General features: G+C 40.6%; 1 protein-coding gene across 16 annotated transcripts in view; it reads left to right on the plus strand.

Moving 5' to 3' along the window:
- The window catches only part of WNK1 (WNK lysine deficient protein kinase 1), a 96,424-nt gene that overhangs the window by 44,323 nt on the left and 25,409 nt on the right, over window positions 1-26,692 (plus strand). For 6 of the 16 annotated variants that reach the window (XM_041484461.1, XM_041484464.1, XM_041484463.1 and 3 more), the window contains exons 5-17: window positions 9,570-9,658; window positions 10,685-10,904; window positions 11,115-11,451; window positions 12,499-12,683; window positions 15,747-16,004; window positions 17,769-18,197; window positions 21,400-21,471; window positions 22,012-22,161; window positions 23,212-23,685; window positions 24,711-24,992; window positions 25,130-25,183; window positions 25,680-25,768; window positions 26,315-26,477. In XM_041484461.1, the coding sequence (XP_041340395.1) occupies window positions 9,570-9,658; window positions 10,685-10,904; window positions 11,115-11,451; window positions 12,499-12,683; window positions 15,747-16,004; window positions 17,769-18,197; window positions 21,400-21,471; window positions 22,012-22,161; window positions 23,212-23,685; window positions 24,711-24,992; window positions 25,130-25,183; window positions 25,680-25,768; window positions 26,315-26,477 (2,802 nt within the window). The remainder of the gene's footprint in view (window positions 1-9,569; window positions 9,659-10,684; window positions 10,905-11,114; window positions 11,452-12,498; window positions 12,684-15,746; window positions 16,005-17,768; window positions 18,198-21,399; window positions 21,472-22,011; window positions 22,162-23,211; window positions 23,686-24,710; window positions 24,993-25,129; window positions 25,184-25,679; window positions 25,769-26,314; window positions 26,478-26,692) is intronic. The other 10 variants (XM_041484465.1, XM_041484475.1, XM_041484476.1 and 7 more) reach the window with 6 other exon arrangements.

The following is a 26,692-nucleotide window of genomic DNA, read 5'->3' on the forward strand; positions in this document are numbered from 1 at the left end:
AGGAATTCAAGTATTTGAAGCATTAATATCTTAAGCAGTCTTGCGTGTTATTTTCGAAGTCCTCTTTAACAAGTTACAATGATCCAAGTAGGGAGAAGCAGTGATCAGCTTGAGCCTGTCAGTCAGGCAACAAAGTTGATGAAGGGACCTGGAGCATTCTCATCAGGACAGGCTCAGGGAGCTGGACCTTTTCAGCCTTGAGAAGACTGAGAGAACCTTATCAATGTCTCAGTGTCTGAAGGGAGGGTGTCAGAGGATGGAGCCAGGTTTTTGGTGGCGCCAGGCAATGGGACAAGAGGCCATGGACAGAAACTGGTGCACAGAAGCTCCACCTGAACATGAGGAAGAACTTCTTTCCTGTGCAGGTGACCAAGCAGTGGAACAGGTTGTCCAGGATGGTGTGGGGTCTCCTTCACTGGGGATATTCCAGAACCCTCTGGAGCAATCCTGTGCCATGTGCTCTGGGATGGCCCTGCTTGAGCAGGGAGGTGGGAGCAGATGACCACTGTGGTCCCTTCCAGCCTGACCCAGTCTGTGATTTTGTGTTGTTTGCACAGCTAAGTCAGGTGATGTCTGAGTTTGGAAGGGAAAAGACGTACTGAATTTTTTTCTAAAAGTAGCTCACTATTCAGCACCAAAAGCTTTAAGAAGGCTAAGTTTTCTTGTTGATATTGATGTGAAACAAACTTGGTTTGAAGTAAAGGGAGCTATTTCTTTCTTACCTTGCTCATTGATGAGCCTGGGTTGTGTTTTTGGCAGTTTTGAACAGGATGATTTTAAGATCATCAGGAATTGAAAGGAGTGAAGGATTGTGAACATTGGCTGAGCTGCATAAAATCAAGTGTAATTTAATTTCTGAAATGTAGCAGTAATGCAGAGTTCCTAGATGTATTTTTAGAAACGTAAGTAAGTTCACAGAAAGTGGGTGAAACAAGTATCTTTAAAAATTTGAAGAGTTTTAAAAGTATCTTTTAAGGATGAGATCTCTCAAAACTATGATCCTAGTATTTAATATTCTATCCTGTACTGACATCCATTTAGTTCTTACATTAACTGAGGCTAATTTAACGAGATGGGAAGGTGGCTCTTAGGAACAGGGAGGTGATAAGTGTTTTTTAAATGCCTGGCTCTGCAGTCTGATGAGAACCATTATAATTTTGTGATTGGTGAATCACTGAAACATTCCTGTGGGGAGACTGATGGTTCAATGTTATTTGTCATAGAGTGCCACTGGTTAAAAATACTGACACTAAGAATGCATAGGCTACTATTTCTTGTCTTGCCAGCTGTACTGCTATAGTTGCAGGGGGTGGGAATGGGATAACTCCAGGGAAGTCTTCACTCCTATTAGAATAAGTCTGAAAATAAAAGGCATGGTGACTTTTGGTGCATTGTTGGAATTGTGCACTATTTTTGGTGTTTGCAACATTACCTTAGGCCTTTTAAGTAGATAATCCTTTCTAAAGGCTAGTTCTGGTACCAGATGGGTTTTGTGGCCCATGTTGCGTTATTTAAATTTAGTTTGAAGTCCAGTGGAACTAATCTGTGGCTTTTGAGTTACTGTATGTGAATTAAAAATGAGTGCAGAACAAAGATTTTCTACCAGAGTGGGAGCAGATTAAAGAAGAAGGTGCAACTAATACAATTTTATTTTTCAAAAACATGTTTTCCATACTGAAAATAGAAGACAGACACTTCTAGTATTGTGTCACTGTGGCATTTCTAAATTTGTATAACTGAAATGTGTGTCTAAGCATGTCTGGTTTTGGTTTTTTTTGAAAGCCATTTTCAAGCTGAAGTCCCAGTAAAGCAAAGGGTCATGGAGCCTAGCTCAAGGTGTTCACATTAGAGGCAGCATCTCTGCTTCTAAGGGTGAGCTTAAAAAACCCTGTGTGATAGATGCAACTGATCTTACCTTTATGCTTTTGTGCAAAAGAGTTAATACCTGATCTACTTGTCCAATCAGACTTTGTTTCAGAAGAGCCTCTGTCCTCATACTGTGTGTTTCTAAACAACGCCCTTTTCACTGTTCCATGCACCAATATGCCAACGTGTTAGCCAGATGTGCACTAAGAAACTGTCCTGGTTACAAAATTTCCTGTTCTGAAGCTTGATTGATTTATTCTATACATTAGAATTGCTGCAATTACAGTAGCTGTTGTGATTAATTAATAATTTTTTTTAAAACTGAAACAATATTCTTAGCTTCAGATTCTTTGGACTTCTGAAATAAACAGATACTTTATTTACCTCCAGAACCAGTGGTTCTGAAGAGCAGTGGACTTCCATGTCTTGAGTAAAAACTTAAAATAACTTTTTGCTGGGCTGGATCACTTGTCAAGGGGATAGCTCTGAGCTGTAGTATATATTCTGCAGTAGTGCACAAATACAGTGGGTTTTGACTTTAGTTACTCCTTTTGTCTTGAGAGTGTTGGAAATGCTTGCAACATTTCTAAGAAGAGTTATGACTAGTTCCTGTTCAAACTTAAGCATGTGGGAGTGAAGGAACAGAACTGTAGCCTACTACAACAGTCTTGTAAGGCTTTGAATGCTGTCAAGTCTCTGGCTTCAGCAGATAAAAGTACAGGATTGAGAGACTGACAGAGAAGTAGGTTGAGTAGGCAGTGTCAGTATTCTCCAGCTCTTGGGCTTGCATATCACCTGTAGGATATGTTTGTGAAGGTGATAGTGAGCAAAGATTGCTCATGGAATAAGGAGTCTGTTTTATCCTTTTCACCAAAACTTCTCTCATACAAATTTAACTTCAGGCAGAAGCAATTGGTTTGAGTGTGACAATCAAGATACATAGGTGTCTTGTATGTATAACAACTTTAGTTCTGTACATCTGTCAATTTGTTGCTGTGATTGACTTCTAATTTTTTTGTTAATGCCTCAAAATGTTTTTGAGGTTAGGTGGTAAATTGAAGAGGAAGAGTATTTAAATTGTGATTAGTGAGGTTGCAGCAAGCAGGCCGGTATAAATTCTACAGCATTGCCATTGTCTTCACGGTGTGATTCTGAACTCAGCACACATGCTTACCTGTTGGTTTGGAAAAAGTGAAGGATCATGAGACTTAAATAACTTACCTGCACTGCAGAGGGTGAAGGCAAGTTGCTTAAGGTGTTTCAGTGTCACAGAACTCTCAAATAGATGAGATGGGAAATTTTGATGTGGATGATGGTAGATCCATCAAGTTCAAGAGGTGTTGGGTTCAAAATATGCAGTTGTTGTTTTTGATCAGAAGGGAGGACAGCAAGGCCTGTCCTGGCCTGAACAGAGCTCATGACCTGACTCTGGATCACTAAAGCTTTCATCTGCTCCCTCTGCTTGCATTGCAGTAATGCTGTTTACTCTGCTAGGATACTGATCTGGTACAGAGTTTATTCTGCAGGATTTACCAATTTAATTCTTGGCAGAATTATCAATTGTGCAGAATTAATTGCTATGAAAATACTGACATCAGTGAAACGAAATTTTTACATCTGTTTAATATGCTCCATTTCTATTTCTTTATAAAAACTACTCTAATTTGCTTTTTAACCAGAGCAAGAAAATCAATCCTGTGTAGGCAAACCACGTGTCTCTTGAACTGAGTAAATGTTAAGCTGAAGTCTTTCTTTTAATACTATGTATTCAGTTCAGCTTGGGTGAGAATTATCACACAGTTTCAGGTATATTCTATGTGAAATAGGGAAAGAACTAAATCTGAAACATTGTTCATAGAAAAGGCAGCAGGATTAACATGAATGATTAGAGGTGGTGAAATGGTTAAGCATGCAGGTTTTGAGGGCTGGGTAAGTAACTAATTGCAGGTAGAGAAATTTAGGAGATCACGGGGTAAACCAATTTAAATGCTATATATACCATAGCCTGAGGGCTTCTTTGGGACAGGGGGAAAGAGGTTGGGTCTTTTTTTCCACTGCAATCATACTCTCTCTAAATTCCTGAATTAATGGTTTGTGGCAGCCTGGGACTGGCTCAAACTAGAATGGTAACAGCTTAGCAGAAAGGAAATACAGACACTTTAATGACTTTGTTTGTGTGATTTGACTTTGCTGCTGGTGCTATTAGCTTCTGGACTGCAGTGTTAGAACATATTGTTTTAGAAGATCAATCAGTTACTGTAGAATTCTTTCCAGGCTCTTAGAGTTACAACATGTTTGAAAAGAGCCAAGCAAGGGTTATGGTTCTACTGGGACAGGTAGACTTGACTTGTCAGAAGCTGAAATGTTGAATGTTCTTTGCAGGTCATACCGTGTACCCCAGAAAAGCGTAGCCTTAATTAAGTGTGTGGAATGTTGCTTTTGCAACACTGATGGTGTATACTATAAGAACACCACTGGTATAGATGTATACTTGAGGAACAGAGTATGTTATTTTAGGGTCAAAAGTGGTCTTGATGATTCTAAATTGAATTTTACAGCAGTTCATCACCACTAGTTTGTCAAAATTAATTTGCTAAGTTCATCTTTAAAATGGTATATGTGATTTTTCTTAGCATTGCTCCTTATGTCCTTATAATAAAAAAACCCAAACCCTGAAGCTATGGGCAGCTCATTTGATTAGTTAATGGGTTTTACATGGTTAGGTATCAGAAGAAAAAAAAAATTGAACTTCAGGTTGAGGTCTGAACTCTAGTGAGAGATACTAGAAAATACAACTCTGGATTGTTTGTGAGCATGTGGTGAAAATCAAGCAACAATGCAGCTTTCTAATGTTGTCCAGCAGTTTAAAAATCGCCTTCAAATCCCTGTGCGCTTACATTAAGGAAAAAAGAAAAGGAAATTAGATGATTTTGCAGCTGGTAGCAAAATGCATTATACTATTGTAGTGCTGACTTGTATTTAGTTAGACTGAATGGCAGTCAGCTGTGTGTGTGCTGCTTGTAGCTCCATGGAAGGGAGAGGAGAAACAGCAGCTGCCTTCGTTCCCCTGCACAACACACTGACCGACTTATTTGCCCTGGTCAAAGAGGTACTTCTGCAGCAGCAGGAGGGAACTGCATGATGATCACACTCACAGCCTTAAACTCATGCAGAAAACCTGGGTGGAGAGTAGGCAGAGCAGCCAAGTGGGTGGGTGGGGACATGCAGGAAGTAAAGGATCCCTCTGCTGTCACTTCTTCCTCCTCTCGCAGCTGGCTGGGCAGGCAGAAAGGGACGCGCTTACCTCTTGCTTATGTTGATTCTTTCTAATTAGTATTAGAGTGACAAAAGCAGATATTGAGCTCAAATCTCTGCAGCCTCATGTACTGGACTTGGAAAATAACAAGAGATGTCAAAGAGAAAACAATGCTCCCTTTTAACCTTGATGTCTGCTTTCCTTCTGCTGTGCGTTAAGTCCACAGCCCAGTGGAGTCCCATCGGAAAATAGCACCTTGCTAACTCTGTGGTGCGTGTGGCTCTCTTTTCCTGATGGATTTCACAAAAAGAGAGATCTGTCCCATATTTGTAATTGTTAATTCCCACTGTTGCTGCTCTCACAAGGATTGTTCTAAAGAGGTAAGTAAGAATTTCAGCTCTGTCAAGTGTGTGTAGCCACAGGAAAGTATTTTGGAGGTAATCAAGAGTTCTCTACAAATCTTTTGAACTGCCTTACATTTGCATAGCTTGGTTCTTTAGCTTTTAAACTTGACTTTACTTTTTTCCCCTGTAGTTTTTTAAAACGTAAATTAAAATCCTGACCATCATGGCAGGAACATTAATTGATTCTGCTATTTTCCACCTATGGTTTTGTTCCAAATCAAAGCATTTTTAATTAAACTTAGACAATGTCTGAGGGTGTGTAACACTTTATCTGCCTTCATTTTGATTTGTTGTAGAAGTTATACAGCATTGATTCTACCTTCTCTAATGAAGAAAATTATATTTTCAGTATCTCTTGCATTAGAACAAGATGTTAAACTACTGACTCAGTCATTTGGTGACCTAACTAATACAAAATATTACGTATTTCTGGGCAAAAAACTGTGGAAGAGTTCTGCATAGCTTATACTTTGGGGTTTAAAAGTTTCCTGGAAACTGAGTGTTTTTAAGAATGCCCAACTTGCTTTTAGTTCATCAAATAACTGTATATGTTGAATTTTCGAACATGTTTTTTTACCTGGTTAAAATCTGTTAAAATCACAAACTTTATAATATGTAAGATAAGCGTAATATGAAATCTTTCTTACGCTTAACATGCAAACTGTGAGTTTTTAGTTTTGTATCTGTCGCTGCCTACATAAGCATCCATATTTTAGAGGTATTCTCAAAATCTAAGTGTTCAGTGATTTTTATTTTAAATTGGTGCTTCTTTCAAAATAAGCAGTTCTGCCCTGACTGTCCTTCTGTAAGCCTGAGAGCTCAAGCAGCAGCATAGGAAACTTCAGCTCACTGGAAGCTGCTGCTGCCTTTTTTGGTTGGATTTGTTTCAAGTCTGATACATGCTGTGATTTGGTTCATAATGCAACTGTATTAATGTGTTTGCTGGCAAAATAAAGGGAATTACATGGATGTGGGACTGGGAAATGGAGAAAAGGACACTGTTGCTTTCAGCAGCACTGTCAGCTTGTGCAATTTTAGAGCAGTAGTTTGAGAAAATGTTGATTTTTCATGTGTGCCTGTTATACGTACCTACTCTTTTTTTCCTTTTGCAAGGGCTCTTCTTGCTGTTTCTTTAGCAAACTTGTAAATAATGGTAGTGGGATTTAGCTGTTTAGTTCTTAATGAACTGCCACTGGGAAACTGGACTAGTAGATTACGATTTGAGTTGTCCTGTGGTTGTTCTTAGGGAGTTTGGGGACCAGGAGCAGCACATAGGAATGTGACCGTTTTAAGTGTGGTAAAACCAGGGAACACTGTATTTCCTCGAGTGCCTTTGGGTTCAGAAACTGCTGAAGGTATGCTTGGCTGCCCAGCTCATGCAGTCTTAAGAACACATCAAGGTTATGTGAATTTCAGGGCCTGATCTCCCTTGGGTTTCTGTGTGATGGCAGATTAAGGTGTGTAGGCAGCTCTGGTTAGAAAAGATTTCACTGATTTATTGAGTTTTTAATCATTTATAGTACCCCTGTCTTGTTGTATAAAATAGTTTGACACTTCCATTGGTGCTTGCAGGAGGGAACAAAAGGGTTTGAAAAGCTCATGAATTTCAGTATCTGGGGAGTGCTTGTCCAGGGCTGGAGAGGAGGCTTAGGCAGCCCTTCTCATGGACTGTGGAGCAAAGTGAGAAACAGGGAGCTGCTTGAACACAGAATCCCGTGTTGGTTTTAGGCCCTAGTGTGATTTCTCCCAGATTATCTGAGGAGCAGTTGGAGCATGGAAGCTGTGCTAAAGGAGACTGGCAGGACCTTCACTTTTTAACTATACTCTTGATTTGGAATTCATAAAGTGGGGTATTGTAAAATGGTCCTCATGGAAGTGTTTGAAGATTTTGGACTAGTGTTTAATTTCTTTCAGCAGTGAGAAACGTGGGGTAGCAGACTGAATTTCTCGTTTAAAAATCTATCTTTAGCTTTAACTTTTCAGGCTCTGTGCAAGAGCAGAGCATGTGGTACAATAATTAACAAGAAAAATCAAATCCTGGCTTTGTTATTCTGATATTTTTCTGTACCAGTTGTCTTCCTCATGTTAGCTTTTAGTTTTCTGAGATGAGATTGTCACAGATCTGACATCATCCTTCTGCTGCCACAGTGTAAATGAATGTCGGTGCAGGCTGCTATGTCTGAGGCTTGAGCTATTTAAAAGACTTACATGTGTTAAACTTGGGCAAAGATGGGAATATATGCAATAAAGACTTGACTAATTATTGCATAGTTATGTATGTTATACAGGAGAGCATTTAATTATATATAGAAATATCTATACTCCGTATAGAAACCTGAACTTCTGGGACCATTTTAAGTGTGGTCATAATGAAAAGTGGCACCTTTGACAAGTCAACTGTATGAGCAGAGTTTTCTATTTCCCTTTAGAATGGAGAGCTCTGGGTCCTGCTTAGAAGCTGGAGGTTTACATAAGGCCTGGTTAGAGTCTGAAACCTACCCATCCAAACTTGGGTCTGATGTTTCATCACCTGGGACATTGATTTTTCTTAAGGCTTAATAGTCAGCAAAGCTTCTAAAAGTATTCAGCTAATTCATTGGCAGGCTATGTTTCAGTGCTTATTCTAGTCTGCAGTTCTGTGAATTTCAATTGCTAGAGTTTCACAAGGGCAAATTTTAGACCAAAGAAATCGATAACCTTCCTGTTATAAGAGTATACTGTTTTTTATCAAATGAATTGTTTCCTTTTTGCAGTGTGGGGTTTTTGTGTTGGCTTTTCTTTTTCTTTTAAGAACTCTGAGTACAGGGTCAGTAGGTGCAAAGACTGGGGTTTCGACTCAAACTTTTCTGTTTCAAGGCTTGTTTCCTGCTCACAACAGAGCAATGGGGAAGGATCATGTCTTGATGTCACCAGTATTTTGTAGGTGTTGGGAGAAGTACTTCCTGTTTAGGGCACAAATCACAGTGCTTGTAGTGCTATTTCATTTATTTCTGTACTTCAGAGATGTGGTTTTCACTTTGTTTAGTTGTCATTCAGGAGTGACACAGGGTCAGATGTATCAGGTGTATAATTTCAGGATTGTTTAGCTTGAAAACACCATCTCTGTTCAAACATTGGAACAGCATGTCTTCATCCTCTTTCATTCTGGTGTTTTAAATACAGAGTTTGAAACTAAAGGCTGAATCAAGTAAAATTGGGTGCCAGATTTTGTTGTGGACAATTGGCCCCAAAATACCAGTTTTGGCTGTGATTAAGTGATGAAGCTTGGCTCTCTGCCTGAAATGTTTTTCAGAATTCCCAGATGGTCACATCTCATGGCATGTTTTACTGCTTTGGGTGGTTAATCTTATTTAGGTTTTGTTTTCCTTTCCCCCTGTAATTTAGCATATATTGGAAAAAGGGTTGCTGTGCATTGTGGAAGGGCTGTTGTACACAAGCCTGTGTTGTAAGCTCATTTCCCTGAACTCACAACAGCAGTGATGCAGGAGGGTGGTTTGGGTACAGTGGTGCTTTGGGGGAGAGCTAAGATACTGGAAGGTTTTTGGTTTTTTTTTTTGAACATTGTACAAGTTATTTAATGATCCAGTCAGATTATCCTGGGCTAAGGTTTTTCCTGTAAAAAAATTACTTCATATAATGGCAGGTTGGAAACATTTTGGGAAGCAACAGGATGCTCTGAAGACTGTTAAATTAATCCTGTGGTTTCTGGCATTAGTGATACATAGGAACCATTTCCTTCCATTCTCAGTCTAGTCTGTGTACTTCCCTCTAACCTGCACAACTTCCATGGAAACAAAAATGTTCTCCCGTCACAACTTGAGCATCCAAGTGCTAATGTAGATGGAAAATGGGAAGGGGTGTGTGTGGAACATTTGCAAAAGTCACTAACAAACAAATGAGCAGTAGTACTGGGGTCAGACTTTGCCTTAATTTGCACTAGTTATTTAGGTCAGTTACCTAGAGAGTAAAAATAGGTGGTTTGTCAACACAATCAAAACTTAAATGGCCCTTGTAGTTTCTCAGTTGTTACTTGTGTGTTTCAGGGTGTCAAGCCAGCCAGCTTTGATAAAGTAGCAATCCCTGAAGTGAAGGAGATTATTGAGGGATGCATTCGGCAAAACAAAGGTGAAAGGTAAGTACTTGCTTTGCAGATGAAGGTACTAGCTGCTGTCTGAGGCCTTTATGTCCTTTTGATGATAGCAAATCCAGTTAGTTTCTGGTGTCTTTGTTCTTCTGATGAAAGTGGGAAGGCCGTACTACTTCTGCAGCTTCTGATCTTTGGTAGATTCCCATTCAGAGATTGTTTAAGAGGATTAACAGTGTCAGGAAAAGTGCAAATGCCGTAGTAACCATCCATGTCAGTTTATTCAGAAATTCTATTGCTGTTATTAAAACTCTGACCTAATCAGCAGAGTAGGGCCTCGAGGACAGTCCTTCTGGGTTTCCCGGTATTTGTATTGGTTGGTGGTTCTGTAATCCTTTGGACTTTTTTGTCCCTTTGATTCTGTTGGTATGACTGATCATTTTGGGAACTCCAAGTTTTAAATTCCTGCTGCTCATTTTTGTCCATATTTTCTGCAAGATGACTTCTACTTCAGGTGGTTAACTTATACCATTACAGGAAATCTGTAACTGTGCTGATGGCTTATTTGTGGGATTTGTTTTGTTTTCTGCTTTTACATGGTTGTTGCTTACTGAATGTCGATTTCAGACTGTTCCAGCTTTTGTTCACCCTTTAGCTGCCTTCTGTTCAGAGCTGGTTTGTTCGTGGATGTTTATTCATCCCATTTTATTAACTCTTGAAGTTTTACATCTGATGGTGTTGCTGTGTATTTTTAGTTTCAGTTCTTTTTCTTGTTTTTAAACAATTTAGTATTCTTTTCTCATTTGAAGTTAATGTTGTTGCACATCACTTATTTTTTGCCATTTAGTTTAAGCTGTTAACTATGATTGTTAATGATGTGTTTGTAAATCTCTTTTGTACCTTCAGGACAAAGCTTCTAATTACACCCAACAGAATGCACATAAGGTGGTTCAGAACAGCATATTTAGAGAATAAATCAGGGGAGCATCTGGCTTATTCCTTAAGGTTATTCCTTAATATTTTATGAAATCCTGACAGCTGAATGTGCTTTCTACATTCTTTCCCAATATCTAGATATGCTATTAAGGACCTTTTGAATCATGCTTTCTTCCAAGAAGAGACTGGAGTACGGGTAGAACTTGCAGAGGAAGATGATGGAGAAAAAATTGCCATTAAACTCTGGCTCAGAATTGAAGACATCAAAAAACTCAAGGGCAAATACAAAGATAATGAGGCAATAGAGTTTTCATTTGATTTGGAAAGAGATGTCCCAGAGGATGTGGCACAGGAAATGGTAAGTGCTGGTGGTCTGACAAAGCTCTGGAAGCAGTGCTGTTCTGTGATAGTGGAATGTGGTCTGTCAGCCTCTGCTTTTGCTGTTAGTGTCTAGAAATAAACGGGTTCACAAGTGTGTAGATGAGTGGTGCCAGAAAGAGCTTTGTTGCAGCACTGGGACAGGGGCTGTCTGTGGCAGTGTGAATTCCGTGAATGTATCCTCCTTCAGGTGGAGTCTGGCTATGTCTGTGAAGGGGATCACAAGACAATGGCGAAGGCTATCAAGGACAGGGTATCTTTGATTAAGCGCAAGCGAGAGCAGCGCCAGTCGGTGCAAGAAGAGCAGGAGAACATACTTCAGGAAGAAGGTAGTCAGAAGCAGCAGCTGGAGCAGCAGCAGCCATCAAGTACTTCCCATGCAGGGTCAAAACATCCCCAGTCTGTCACTGGTACTACTCCTGTCCCTACTGCTTCAGCGTCGGTTTCTACACAAGTGGAGCCTGAAGAGCCAGAAGCTGATCAACACCAACAGCTGCAGTTCCAGCAACCCAGTATATCTGTTCTTTGTAAGTGCCTCAGTTAGTTTCTTTAGCAACTCCTGCACTTGCACAGTTCCTCCAGTTAGTTTTGTGTTTTTGGTGGGTGTAGCAGTAAATGCCCTCAGATGATGCTGTCTGCCATTGCTGCTGCTGAAGAACACTAGGCCGCTAGAAAGCACAGCAACTTAAGATGCATTCCTGTGGCTTATCTGAGCCAAGGCTTGGCCCAGTGTCTTAGCACAAAATGGTTTCTCTTTGTTTCAAGGCAATATACTGAATGAACTGGGGCACCTAAAGCATGAACATATGCCTTTGGTTTTGCTGCCCTCCTACAGCGACAGTGTATTCTGGCAGATCAGGCTATTAAAACCACTTATTTGAATCCTTGTTAACTTACTTTTAAAGTGGAAATGAGATTAATCTACAAGTAGTTCAGCTCATAATTTCCTTTCTGAAAAGTCTTAATTTTCTGTTTTACATACTATACATGAAAAGATGAATTTATAATCCTATCTTTTCTTCTTTTGCCATCCCAGCATTTGAATCAGTATTTGAATTATGATGGAAGGTGTCAGTTTCTATATTAGAATGATGAAGTTAAAAAGCAAATTACTGTCTGCTCATTAGATAACCAGGATTTTAAATTGGCTATTGTGCCTAGTTCACTATTGTGCCTATATGGTGCATCTGCCAGCCAGCACAACACAAGTGTTTTAAATGTCTGTATAAAGTTAAATAAAAATAATGATTAATAAATCTTGAAAGAGCATTCATAACAATGTGGAATTTAGGTTTCTATTTCTAGTCCAGCCTTTTGTAAGAAATACAGTTTATTCTTAAATATGTTCCCAAAGAACTCCTGAAATGAGTAATTTTTTCAGGGTTTTAGGGGAAGGCATAATGGAGGAAAAAAGGATCTTAAAATCAGCTTAAACATTACAAGACGTAAAATGATAATAAAGGTCCACAATGGCAGAAAAATCAATTTAATGTTTGATCAGTTATAGGATCTTTGAAATTTTTAATCCAGACCACAGTTCTTGAAATGCTGATTTTTATCCTAAACTTTTGCAGCTGATGGAACAGTTGACAGTGGCCAGGGGTCATCTGTGTACACTGAATCTGTGAGCAGTCAGCAGGCTGTGTCCTATGGTTCCCAGCATGACCAGTCAGTCTCAAACACTGGAGTCCAGGGATACCCAGCTTCAGTTGGCCAAGTGCAGTCCCAGCAGCATGGAGGTTATCAGCCACCTGCAGCGGTAAGCCAGACCTTACAGCACTGCAAGTGCATGGAATTACTTGGTTTTGTGTGTCTGTTGAAAGGTGAGAGGAAATCTGCCAGGCCGTCTTCCACGTGTGTTTTGTTTTGCATAGGATAGTGATTCTGCATGGGAGGAGTTCAGGGGCTTTTTTTTTTTTCTGCAAGATGACTGATTTTAGGGGAGGAGGGGAAAGTGCAAGAGCGTCTTTGCCTTTAAAGCTTTTATTTAATCTTGGCTGCAGTTCAGCAGAATAATGGGTTAGCCATTTTTGTGAGTGGAAGTAACCTCCTCAGAACAAGACTACCTCTTGATAATAAGCATTTAATTTTGCTTGGGAAGGTGCTGTGTGTATGTGTATATGAAGTTACTAGGGGGATTAGAGTAATTGAAGCCACTGTATGAAATTGCTGTGTGTGTTCTGTGAGACTTTGATTACAGATATTGCAGGTAAGACTTTTTAACTGTTACAGAATGTTGCATGTGAGAGCTCCAGACTGAAAAGACCCCACATCCTTGTTCCTGGTTTTATTTCTAGCTTGTGTTGATTTGCTCATCGTGTGTATTCCTTTTCCCTGGAAAGTCTGCACTGGGCACAAATACTTTTCCTACTATGTTCATTTGTGTTGCCCTTTTATTTTGGTATGTTTTTTCCTTGGTATGTTTTTTAGATCTGAATAAGAGAGTATGCAGAAATCTATTCTAATTCTGGAGTAGAACTTCTGCTACTTGTATATTGTCTTCAGTGGTTCCCTTGTCGCTTGTTTTTTACACAAATAAAAATCCAAGATTGAGGCAGACATTATGGTATAATGTAGTAACACCATAAAGAAGATGTGACACTTAAGATTGAGGGTCCTCACTTCTTCTGGTACCTGTGGTTGTAGGCTTTATTACAGGATCACTGGCGTAACTAGGATTTTGACAAACAGGCTGCTATCACCCACAATCAAGTCATCTCCATCTTTTTCAAAGACACTTAACCTGAGGTGTGTGGTACTGTTAGTCCTTGATGATGAGTTCTTAATCCCTCTAAATAAGTTGCTCTTCTGGGTAAGCCATATTTTGGAGTGTGGGCACATACTGGGCCAGAAGCCATGTCACTCTCTTGGGATGGCTGGCTTCCAGGTTGAAAGACCAAAATCTTTTGGGAGGAGGAGGGAGAACAAGCACATGATAAAGGAACAGCTAAGCTGCATAGTTTGCTGCAAAAATGTGCTCAATGCTGTGTGATGACAACAGTGGTACCAGGAGGCTGGCAGACTACAGGGACTGCTAACCCTTTGTTGGGAAGGGACTGACAGGTCGAAATTATATTGGCAATAGAAGAAATGGCCTTAAAAAGAATCACAGAATTCAATTTGATCAGGACAAGAACAAGGTTGGTGCTTAAACTGGAATAGTCAGCTACACAAGTACATAATGAGTAACCACTGGCTAGGCAGCCATTTTGCAAAATAAATTTTAAAAAAGTCAGGGATTACATTGGAGCACAAGCTGGACATGGTCAAAAACATCATGCTGTCATGAAAAAGGCAAACATCCCATTATATGAAATAGTAGTTCTGCTCTTGGCTATTGGTAAGTCTATCCTGGACACCTTGGTTGAGTGAACTGGAGGGTGGCTTGGGAGAAAATTCAAAGAGTGTTAAAAAAAACCCAGGAGAAATACAAAAAAAATGTGGTTTATGTGGGAAGACTGAAATAATTGAGTCTATACAAGATAAGCTTGAGGAGAGAGAAAGCTGTGAAAGGCTGCTATGAAATAAGGAGAGGCTGATCAGATCACAACATTGTTGTTAGACAGAATAAGGAATGATAAGCCTAAATTGCAGCATGGAATTATTGTTTGGGAAGGGGTTATTTAATACTCAGTAAAGATAGATAAGTATTGTAGTTTCTGTCAGTGCAGATGTTTCTGAACTATTCAGATAAATTAGAGTCAGGAAGGATGTATAACTACTCCTGCCTTGGAATAGATGATGATGTATTTAGTGAACAATTTGAGTTCTTTTCTACCTCTCTCCCAAATTTTTAAGCAATTTCACAAGATTTCTCACAACAGAAATCTTGAAAGTCTGATCTCCACTGAATATCTTGCTGTTTTCTCTCTGGAGGTCTTTATTTCTTTTTTTTTTTTTGTTTTAAGATAATGTGGATTACCTCCATAAGAAGCATATACTGCCTCTTTAAAAATGTCATATTTCCATTCACTTAAAAAACCCACAGCAAAACACAACATTCCCCCCCCCCCCCAAAAAAAAACCAAAAAAAAACCAACAAAAAAAACCCACCAAACCACAAACCAATAACGGAAGCCCCTGATCCAAAAAATGCAAATCCCACCTCAAAACCTTATTCTCTTTCTTCTGATTTGATTGGTTTTTGACCTGTGGCCTTCTGGATCGTGGCAAAATTACAAAATCCAGATGTTTTTATTGGCCCAGCATCTGGAAGGTGCTTTTTTACAGAATTTTCCACAGATTAAACTGAGTTTTTTCCACATCTCATGTTGTAGAAGGTGTAAGGTTTAAATTTTTATGGTGATGTTTCAGTTAATAGAGAGCCAGCAGCATACATTTAGTTCATAATTCGGGCAGAGGGACTGCTCCAGTAGAAGAACTGGGTGACACCTGTAAACACACATTTACTCTAAAAACTAATCAATGCTTGAAAGCTCATTAGTATCTTAAGTTTTTATTTGTCAGACTACCAGGTGCTTTGAGTACACACACTATGGGCTGTGTCTGTGGCCTGAGAGAAAACAGTCTCTGTCTGATGTGCCTTCCATGTGTTTCTCAGGAGGGTTCTGGGGAGCTTTCTACACTGCTCAGTAATCTAAGGCAAATTCAGCTCCTCAGAGGTGCACAAAGCCTGTTCCCAGTGTGTCTTGGCATTCATTCAGCATTCTCATATCTTGTGGTACCACATATTAGTCAATATTGGGCCTTCCATTGTGTGTCTTCATTTCTTTTCTACCTCATTATAGTTTTTGCACGTTTTGTTATTACTTTTTTTTTTTTTTTAAGTGTTCAATTCTTAACTTTTGTTTTCCTCCTTTAGCCTCAACGTGGTCGTAGCATGTCAGTTTGTGTCCCCCACCTTCCTGCTCTTCCCTGTATGTCCTGCATCCCTCTCAGTGCTCCTTGCACCCCACCACCAGCGCTGTCTGCACCTCTTTCTCCTTTCTACCTTCGGACTGTCCCTGAAGAAACCTTTGCAGAAAAGCTTTCTAAAGCCCTGGAAAGTGTCCTGCCCATGCACTCTGCCTCTCCACGCAAGCATCGACGCTCCAGCCTGCCCTCCCTCTCTGTCAGTCCTGTATGTGTTACCATTTGCCTCCTGGCACAGTAAGATAAGTTATCATTAAATACATCCTGGCCTCTGGGCATTTTTAAAGGGAGAAATTGAAAAGTCAATTCCTTATACTGTGCTGCTGGAATGTTGATTTTGTTAATTTTATTTATTTCTATGAAGCAGTACTGGTAAACATTATCAAACAGTGGCTGACTGCTTGTATCTTGTCTTTTAGGACAGTATAAATGTAAATTACCCAGTTGTACCACAGAAGGTAAAGGGAAGACTAGGTCTTAATACCCAAAGTCAGAAGACTCTTATTTTTCAACTTCTTAGTAAACACTGAATGTTAATTAAGCCCTTCACAAAACAACAAGCTTTTAAAGCCTGATTGCTGTGGCTGCTTATTCTTAAAGCTTTGACTAGCTGTGATAGTAATATTAGATATTTAGAGTATGAATACTTTTGAGGTATTTTTTGTGAATTCTTATCAGAAATGCCACTTCAACTTCTTAATGAGAAGGAGCAGTAGTTTCATATTTCTTAGAAATCAGAAAGTCAGATGCAAAGATAATGTGCAATAAAGAAGGTAGATTCTTTTCCATTTTGAGCTTCAGTTTACACAAGATAAATTTTGAGAAACATTTTTGTGTAAATGAAGTTATTGGAACCAGGTTTAGAACCTAGGAAAGGTATTTCATCTGTAGGACCTTCTCATTAGTGTTGGTCAGTAGGGAAATTTGCTGCTGCTTTTCTGGACAAAAGAGGCTGGGGAGAGAGTAAACAATGGGGAAACAGCAACTTGAAAAACTCAAAAATGCCATTTGTCTTGAACAGTATACTTACTACTGGCTCCTGCAATTTTTTTTTTCTATTAGGGAAGATAATACATTGTCTCTGGGCATACTGCAGGCAGAGATGAAAAGATGCAAAATTACTAAATTGTTTGATGTTCTTACATAGAACTCTCTTTAGTGAAAAATACCCTTCAACTCTTAAATAAAATGAGCCTCCTCTGAAGTAGTACTCAGAAGGCATGGAATTGCCTGAGGACTGTGCTATTACTAAACCTATGAATGTTTTACTGTCCAGGCAAGAGTTAAGTTTGCTTCAATGAATACTAATTTTTTATATGAAAAGGTATGATCATAAGTGATTAAATGATGTTTTTGTCTTAAAAATATGATATTAAATTATATTTTAAAATTATAAATTATTATTAATTCAATCAAGTTATTATTAATTTAATAAACTTTAATGATATTTTGTCTTACAAAACATTTCCTTTTAGCTTTTTGGATAGCATACAGGACACTAGTACTGTGGTTTTTGTATTGGAAAATACTAACATCTAATGTCATCTTCTGAGTGCAGATTAGAGGCTCTGCTTTGTTGCTGTTTTCAAGTTCTGAATTTCATATTCCACATATGGCAGTGACCTCAGGGGTTTTATTGGATTTCAAGCACTGATCACAATGGATAGGCCATGACAATAACTCTCATTCCATTGTCAGGAGCAAAATTGGTTTCTTTTCGTTAACTATTGGAATTGAACTGGAAAAGCAGCTCTAACACCAGCAAATGTTCCCAATTGTAGCTATGCCTGCCATGGATGTATTTAATGGATATTTACAACTCACCTAAATTTCCTAAGTACTGTATGTTTTTGACCATGAATTGAGTATAAATTCTATAAAGTTACTTCACAGAACTGCCTAGTGAACTGTGCATGTTGATGTGCTTTCACTTTTAATGTATGAATTACCTGTCTTGTTCATGTCAATACAGCCTCAGCATCCTCGTGGGGGAACACCACCGTTCCCAGATTCACAGATATTTTTCCCAACCGTTCATGAACGGCCGGTGTCTTTCTCACCACCACCTGTCTGCCCGCCGAAGGTGGCAATTGCTCAGCGGCGCAAGAGCACTTCATTTTTGGAAGCCCAAACTTGCCACTTCCAGCCATTGCTGAAGACTGGCCAGAGTTTAGTTCCACCTGGTGGTAGTCCCACCAATTGGACTCCAGAGGCATTTGTTATGCTGGGCGCAGCAGCTCAGAGAGTCGCTGGAGAGCCTCTGCATGTGCAAGTTAATCCCGTGTTTGAGCAAGCTCCTGTCCACAGTGACTATAGATCTGGACCAACACCTCCAGAGGATGCTCACTACAGGATGCATCCAGAAGCTGTATATTTGGTGGGCATGCACTATCCATCACAGGTATCGGAGCAGTATGATCAAGTAGCTTATAACTCTCACGTGACTGAACAGCATTTGAAGCAGGTCTCTGAGTCAAACCATGGGCAAGGTGGTCCTCCACAAAGCTCTGTGTTCGACTTTCAATCGGGGCAAACATATTTGGCAAGACATGTTCAGAGCCTGAGGCTGGATTCTGGGATGGGTCCCCTTTCTCCATTATCCAGTGTTTCAGCTCCCCTGAGTGCAGAGCCAGCTCAGATGACGTTCCACCAGGTATTTGTTCCACACTCGGCCCCGGCTGTGCTCTCTCACAGCGCTGATGGCAGAGCGAGCTGTGTCTTTGAGTTCCATGTGCACACACAGAGCTCTGCTGCGGCAGAAGGGGCAGCTTTACCCCCGCGGGCCTACAGGAGTCGCCGGGGCTCTATGGAGACCAGCCATGAGGAGTGCACCCAAGGCATAGGGTCGCACGGTCGGCTTCAGCCCGTGACAGAAGAGCAGTGTAACTATCTTGGTGCTGGGGTAGCGGGTCCCAGAGGGGGCCCTGCCAGGCGCAGCTGGCCAGAAGGAAGCCCAGAATACTCCAGTGATTCCTCACAGCTGACTTCCTCTGACACTGGTGATTTCCAGTCTCCTCCCCCTACAGGGGGATCATCTTCTGCTTTTGGTTCAGACTTCTCATTGCCCATTGTTCAGCTGCCTCAGAAGGTGTTGCAGGAGTCGCAGCTCTTCATCTGCTTCCCCCAGGGAACCTCAACTCAGCAGGCCTTGTCCACCTCGTTTTCATCAGGACCACCTGCATCCTATCCTCAGGTTACAGGAGAAAACCCTTCCACAATTCCACCGCTTTTTATAAGTCATAGTGAAAGGGAAACCTTGCTTTTAGACCTGCTCCGTGTGGTTCTAAGAATTAGCATTCATGGGGGTGTCTTTCCACCAAGTCTATACTAGGATCTCTTTAACTTAACCAGGTTGCTATGAAATAATGAGGAATTAGCAACCATCTGGTCTGTGTTCAGATTTGGCTGAAATATTGGTAGGGCTTTTGTGTTAAAGTAAAAAATGGTCAGTGTTCCTCCTGGGACTAGCTGTTCTTTTGGTGAGAGATTGCTGGAGTACCAAATTGGCTTTTAAACAGTGGTTTTAATGAAATGTATCTTCACGCAGAATCAGCAGTGGTGGTACAACTTGCTTCTGTTGGTGCTTCTGTTGGTGCTGTTTGAATGTGTTGCTTGAGGTTGAACTTTCATACAAATAATGTTTAATTAGACAACAAGGTGATTTTGGTGACTGTCCAAAATGCAAGAGCTTTTTCTAGACTTGGGGAAAGAAAGTGGGAAGAGAGGAATGGAAGGAGCTGTGTTATGTATGTGTACATGGATTTGGAAATGTATTTGTTCAAGTATTTGAAGAAGCTAAACAGGCTGAGTAGTTAATTAATGGCACAAACAACTGTTGCTAGTTGGTATTGCCACTTTATAAGCCTTATCTGGTGTCCTTTTAAATAGCAAAATTTGAGGCTTAGTTTGGATATGTGTGTTTTATCAGCATATGTGGTATCTGCATTTGCAATGGTCACTTTTCTGTACACTGTGAGGTGTGTCTATATACATTGTGTCTGCACTCCTAGTCTGAAGTCTCATAACTTCCTGTGAAAAGAGAGGATTTGCTTTAAATAGTCTTCTCTCTTACCTCTTTTGTCCTTGGAATTAGGGGCTTTGACATTTTAGTTACTGGGGTGTTAGCAACTTCGGGATTTGTGTGAAGCAGAATCATTTTGCTCTGTGTGTTTAGTTCAAGAACTAAGTATTTAAGGCTTTCTGTAAGGAGTATTAAAGGTGTTTTAATAATGCTGGAGCAGCTTTCATCACTAGTCCAATAGGTAGCAATTGCTGTGCTGTAGAATTTGTAGAATGAATCTCCTACTCAAGAACTTTGAAAACTTTTTTCTCCATAAACCTTTGTTAAACTCAGGGGTTAAATTCTGATGGATATAAAATACATTTGGAAAACAAAAAAAAGAGGTCACTTCTTTTGCAGAATATAAGTTCTGGGGTCTTTTACCTAATTCATTAGAAGATTAGAATTTGAAACCCAAACTGAGTCAATGTGTACACATATTACAGCAGTGGGGTGTAGCCCATGTGTAGATCCCAGTCTGAAGCTTCTAAAACAGCAAAGAAAAAAATGGTTCTCTTCATTGGTAGTCTACTTTCCCCAAAGTTTCCATAATTAGAAAAGTATGGAATTTTAACAGACATGTTCCTAATGAGCTTCTGCAAGCTGAATGATCACAGCTTTAAGGAATTTTCATAGATATTTCTGATATGATACATATGCACCAGATGTGCTTCTTACAAAGGCAGTTCACCCAAGTGGTGCATGCTCAGGCAACTCATCTGGAGGTCTTTGTCTAGTTCTCTCCCAGGAGCTGGTAAAGAACTGCAGTTGTCATCAAAACAATAATGCAGATCCTGGGATCTGATAAAAAAATTTCAGCCACAAAAATAGTAATGAAAGTCCAGTCCATTTTCCTTTGCATCTTCCACATTCATTTGTATGCCACTCATCCATTTTTTTCGTTGCTTGCTCAAAAATTCTGTCTTAGCTAGAGTGTTAACCTTCATATTCCTTCATATCCAATTCTTGGTAGCCTTTGAATGGTAGTGACTCTGGAAATGATTATTAGCCTGTGTTTTGACATGCCTCTCAAAGGAAACTCATGACCTTTGTGTATACTGGGTACTTTGTAATTGGTCTAGAATTCTGTATATCTTCTTGCTTGGATTTTTTATGGATAGTTTTATTTCCATGTAGCCTCCTTTTATTGCCCCACCTGTCTGTGTTTGGAACACATGGAAAGGTAAAACTTAATGCATCTATTTCCAGTTACCCCATACCAAGGCATCCTGCTCTTAAAGCATCACCAGTGGAAGAAGAAGCTGGTAGGCTGATCTGTCTCATGTTGAGGGGCATGTGGGTTGCAGAGTCCTTCTGTATTAGTTATTTTGGAAGACTTAAAATGATGTTCAGAACTCCTCCAGATTGCTCTGCTTTGTTCTGGTTGTTGTAATGGAATTTGGCCAGAAGGTCTGCTTGTCCAAATGGACAAGCTAGAAACCTATTCCAGCTAGTTAATTACAGGCAGAAATAATTTTAACTGCCTGCAGCAGAAACCATGGAGTTTTTCTCAGCTGATTCTCCTTTTTTTTTTACCCTCCAGACACAGGTGCAAGGCCAGCCAGCCTCAAGCAGTGCTGCGGTGCCATCCCAGCCTGCTCAACACACTCAGCAGGTAGGATCACACTTCCTAAACACGAGTAAAATACTCATAGTATAGAATTTTGATGACTCTTTTAAGAGCAATTGTCTACCTCTGTCACTATTTGACCCATAGTTTGGCAGCAAAGGAATCCTTTGGTTCTCACCCAGTCTAACATGCTGTGAGATACACATTGACTTTCTGAGATTTATTTTAAAAATCATGTTAATGCTTGTTTTTCCAGATTAGACTGTCTAGACAGGCAAACTTTGTTCTCATGATTTCTTCTAACTGGAAATCCGATCTGCAATATTCTCTTCTCTTAACTGCCTTGTCTTCCTTTATAGAATCTTCATTCTTGGTTTCTCAGGTGAAAGAGTTCCCTTGCAAGATTTGGTGTCAATAATAGAATTGTATTAGTAATGCTAATAAGTAATTGTTAAAATGGCCTATTCTGAAGAACTACTGATATCACTTAGGAGAGAGTAAAAAGCAGAATTTAAGTAGGATATGCTTTAAAAAAAACCCTGTGTTGGGAGGTAATACAGCTTCTTCCTCTTTTTCCTGCTACAGAGTGCACAGCAGCCGGCCTCTTCCCAACAGCCTGGACAATACCAGCTGCAGCAGCCCTCAGTTTCTGCCAGCACCACTCCTGCACAAACTGTCTCTCAAACTCAAACTTCACAGATCATGCCAATGCCTCAGGCAGCAGCTGGGACACAGGTAAACAAAATTCTTTCTAGCAGAAGATTTTTTTTTTCCTTCTTCATAGCTGGTAGATTCAATATACTGCTGCTTTCACTTTTGTCATCTTTCCTAATGGTTTCAAAACATTCATCCAAACAAGAGTATTCTTATTGTACTATAACTGTCAATTTTGTTGAAAATGTGTGGGAAACTCTTTTACACATGGCAGTCATGAGTATTTTGAGGGAAGGAGAGCACTTCCATGCACAAAGATCTTTAAATTGTCAAAAATATCAGGAAGCGTATTGATGAATGGTGTATTGTGAACGGATTTTCAGGAACTTGTCATTTCTCTGTTTCCCATCCACTGTCTATCTTCTGCACCATTACATGTCTAAAACATACTCACTTATTTAGGTAGTGAGCTATAGAACTCCTTTCTTCATTCTGTCATCTTTCTTACTCAGCTCTTCTCCTTTACTACCTGATCAAGAAGCTTCTGTTACTGAATATTGCTTAATTTTGGCTCATATCTCTGTTGAATGTGTGAGCCGCAATTTTGTTTTTAAAATTATTGTTTTGTTGCTTGTTCATCTAAACTGCCTTTCCAGTTGCATTGTTTGCTGGCTTTAATTGACATATTCCCTGCCATTCTCCAAATGCTGGCGCAGTGGATTTTGATTCTCCTTTGCTTTAGTCCCCATACTCAAAGCTGACAGATTTGTTGTAGGATTTGCACTTCTTCGCTGTAAGAAGTCAGGCTTGGGTCTGGGGACAGAGTTGAGGAGAATTTGATTCTGTTTATGCACAAATCAGTGCTTCAGGGTATTCAAATGTTGCTCTTTCACCCTCTGTGGGTGTCTGTTTCAAGAGCCTGTTGAGCTCTTCAAGGGAAGTGTTGCAAAGCGAGGACTGTTTGGAACTCCAGCCAGCCTCCCAGCCGCTCTGCCAACTGTGCTCCCCAGCCACTTTAACAGAGTGCTGTAACTTGAATAATGCTTTCTTTGACTAATGTGTAAAACTCTGCTTACCGCAACCCTGCTTAAAAAAAAAAAAAATCTATCTCTATTTTCTTTACCTCCCCAGCTTCCTGTTTCCCAACCAGTGTCGATCATCCAAGGCGAGCCTCAATTACCTGTTGCAGCATCTTCTCTCCCTCAGCCTTCAGTTGCCCCATCAGTCCCCATTGGCTCTCATTTTCTACCCATGGGACAGGCCTTGCCAACTTCCGTGGTTCCCCAGTTCCCAGTGTCTCAGTTGCCTGTAGCAGCTCCTCACGTGACAGTGGCTCAGCCAGGTTTCCAGTCGCTGCCCATTTCAATGGCAGCTGGCATGAATCAGCCACTGCTCACACTGGCCACGTCTGCCGCGGCAGCTGCTGTTCCTGTAGGACCAAGCGTTGTCCCTAGCCAGCTTCCCACACTGATGCAGCCTTTGGCTCAGCTGCCCAGCCAGGTTCTCCCGCAGCTCCTGCAGCCGCCTGTCCAGGCCGTGGGATTGCCAGTCAGCATTGGACAAGCTGCTGAAGCTTCACTTCCTGCTGGAGATGCTCTTTACCAGGTATTGTTGCAAGCCAGCAGACCTCTTCTCCACATTTTTGCCCGTTCCTCTAAGGTACCAGATCTGAGCTGTGTGCCCTGGCCAGCTCACTTCTCACATGAGAGCCATTAAGCCACTAGACTAAACTCTGTTGTGTGGTTAAAAACCATTTTAAGGGGGAGAGAAGAAAAAAAGTCCTTGGACAGACATGGGTTTTGAATTTTTTATATTTGGCATTGGAATTTGTCCAAAATGACAGAATCATAGTGCAGGGCTTTGTTCAACCACGGTGTGAGACGGGACAGCTACATATTAATGAGATCTGTCAGCTTGGGGAAAAAGAAAATAAGAAATTGTAACTTTAAAAACAGAGATGTGTGTTGGAAAGAATATCAATGGCAGCATATTCAACAATGTCAGTATTGATATTCCAAGTCTGGGAAGGGGTGGGACAGGGAATTCATATAAATCAGTCAGGCGGCATGGATCTTGGATGTGACGTAAGTACCTGGTGCTGGTTGTGAACTGCTGGACTGGTGGGCACAGACTGCTTCAGCGACTTTATGTGGTCACTCACTGTAAAAGTGGCAACCTGAATAATGATTGAAGTGTTCCTGGTTTCTGGGTCAGCTCATTACGAGATGACAGGAAAAACACAAGAGTGTTTTTGCTATTTAATCTCAAGAATCAGCAGCAGTTGTATAACATCAGAGCTGTAGTTGTTCAGCCTGAAAATTCTTCAAGCTCATTTCTAATCTCAGGCTTTAAAATCTTAAGCTATATAGGCAGCTGCGAGAGTTGGGAGATGAGGATTGTTTTGCCTAAGATTTGGAACTGTGAGTGGGAATTTGCTTGTTTGGGCGTGGTGACTGACATGCTGGCTGCCTGAGCAGTTTGCTCCACTTCTTTGGGAAGATTTTGGGAGTGCTTGAACAAGTACAGAAGGTTGGAACATGTCCCTGGATCAGATATTTTTTTTTTATTACTGTCTTGCTTCCTAATTAGCTCTGCCATTCACTGACTTGGTTCCCTCGTTTCTGTTACAGGGCTTCCCATCCCGGCTGACACCGCAATACCCAGGGGACTCGAGCGTCGCACCTTCCTCGGCTGTGGCCTCTGCCAGTATTCCTTCTGCTGTGCTGTCCCCTCCCTTGCCCACAGATGCAATGGCCCAGTCAGGGTACCTTGCTCCTGTTGTGCAGCCCTATGGGGAACAGAATGTTTTAGTTTCCATGGGCAGCCTGGGTGGACAGGCTCAGGTGCCCCAGCCTCCTTTGAGTTTAGCACAACAGGCCTCATCTGCCTCCTCACAGCAGGCAGTTGTGGAGGTAAATATATGGAATATAATGTAACAATAGATTTTGGGTGTTTGACTCCTGCAACAGTGTAACTCTGTGGGGAACTAATCCCTTCTGTGCTTGTCTTCAGTTGGAAGTTAATATTTCAAATTACCTTTTTCTTACAGCAGAATGTCATGCCAATGTGGGGACCTTGTTGCCACTGGTTGTTCTGTTGGGAAGTGAGTGTGCATCCTGCAGGCAAAAAGCAGTAAAACACTTCACTTCTTGCTAGTACTGTAGAACATTTTTGCCATATCAAAGACAAGCTGCAGTCAATAGCCTTTGAGAATCTGTCATTATGCCTATTCCCCACAACGTGGTTCTTGCAGGGAGAATTGGAATTGTCTCTGTGTTCTGCATTGGCTTGCCTTTTGCACATTCTGTTAGTAAAACTGTGACTGCATGGCTAGCTGTAGTGACATGTGGTAGTAGAAAGGATGTGTGGCTGGTTTCCTCTCCTCACCCCTCCTCAGATGACATTTTGCTTCACTGCAGTTTGCTCTAGAGTATTTTGTAAACTAAAGCTGTCCTAGATGCCAGCTGTTTAAACTTCTAAAAAGGCAGAGCTTTCAGCTTTACAACTGGTTTGGGAGGAAACACTGAAGACTACTGGGTTGCTTGAAGAGGAACTGTACTCTTTGCGGGGGGTTCTTGATTGTAGGTTTCTATCCATAGGGTACTCAGGGTGTCTCACAGACCGCTTCAGAGACTCTTCCAGCAACACAGCCTGCTCAGTCTACCCCTTTGGCATCTTCTATGGATAGGTGAGCACTGTTTGTTTTCCCCAAACTGAGTTTCAATGTTATGTGTTAGATTATCTTCCATGGATAATCTTTAGATATATTTTTTTACCAGGAGTATTTTTCTTTTCACTGGGAGTGTTCTTGAGGATGAGAGTAACTAAAGTTCCTAGAGGGAAAACAGGATCAGAAGGGTAGAGCATGCTATGTGGAGTATTTTATGGAGGGAATAAGTAAGGTTGTGTATAGTGATTAACTTTTTTATTTGTCATGTCTAATGGATCATAAGTGACAGGTTTCTTATCCTTTTGGCACTTAAGCAGAATTCAAACTTCAAATAGCTTGAAAACACAAGATAGATTTGTACATCTCAGCTTTCAAGAGGTGTAGCAAAATAATTACAGTTAGAATTTCTATTTAAGCAACCTGAAGTGTTGACAGGGCTCTTTCCCTCTACTTGATTAACACACATCTGCCACTTCCCAGAACAGAATACCATGTGGCTGGTTAGAGTATAGTTGCAGTTATGGAATGCATGGAAGCTAACAGGAAGTTGCCTTTTGTTTCTAGTGCACATTCTGATGTTGCTTCAGGATTGAGTGATGGCAACGAGAATCTTCCAGCTTCGAGTGGAAGGCACGAGGGGAGGACAACGAAGCGTCACATGCGGAGGTCTGTCCGCAGCCGCTCTCGCCATGAGAAGACTTCTAGGCCAAAACTGAGAATTCTAAACGTGAGTATTTTTTATTTTAGGTACAGTTCAGTAGTAATGATGCATTTTTAAGCCTCTACTAGCATTCCAAATGTCATCTATGAAGAGCTTTTTGGAGCATTACATGGTAAAACTGACTTGCTAGGCTACCAATGGTTACACAGACTATTCCAGAATATTTGATGTATCCTCAGACGAAAATCATGCTCTACATGGCACCATTTATTAAACTGGAA

Source organism: Pyrgilauda ruficollis, unplaced genomic scaffold (assembly GCF_017590135.1).
Source record: "Pyrgilauda ruficollis isolate IOZ18807 unplaced genomic scaffold, ASM1759013v1 scaffold66, whole genome shotgun sequence".
Lineage (NCBI taxonomy): Eukaryota > Metazoa > Chordata > Aves > Passeriformes > Passeridae > Pyrgilauda > Pyrgilauda ruficollis.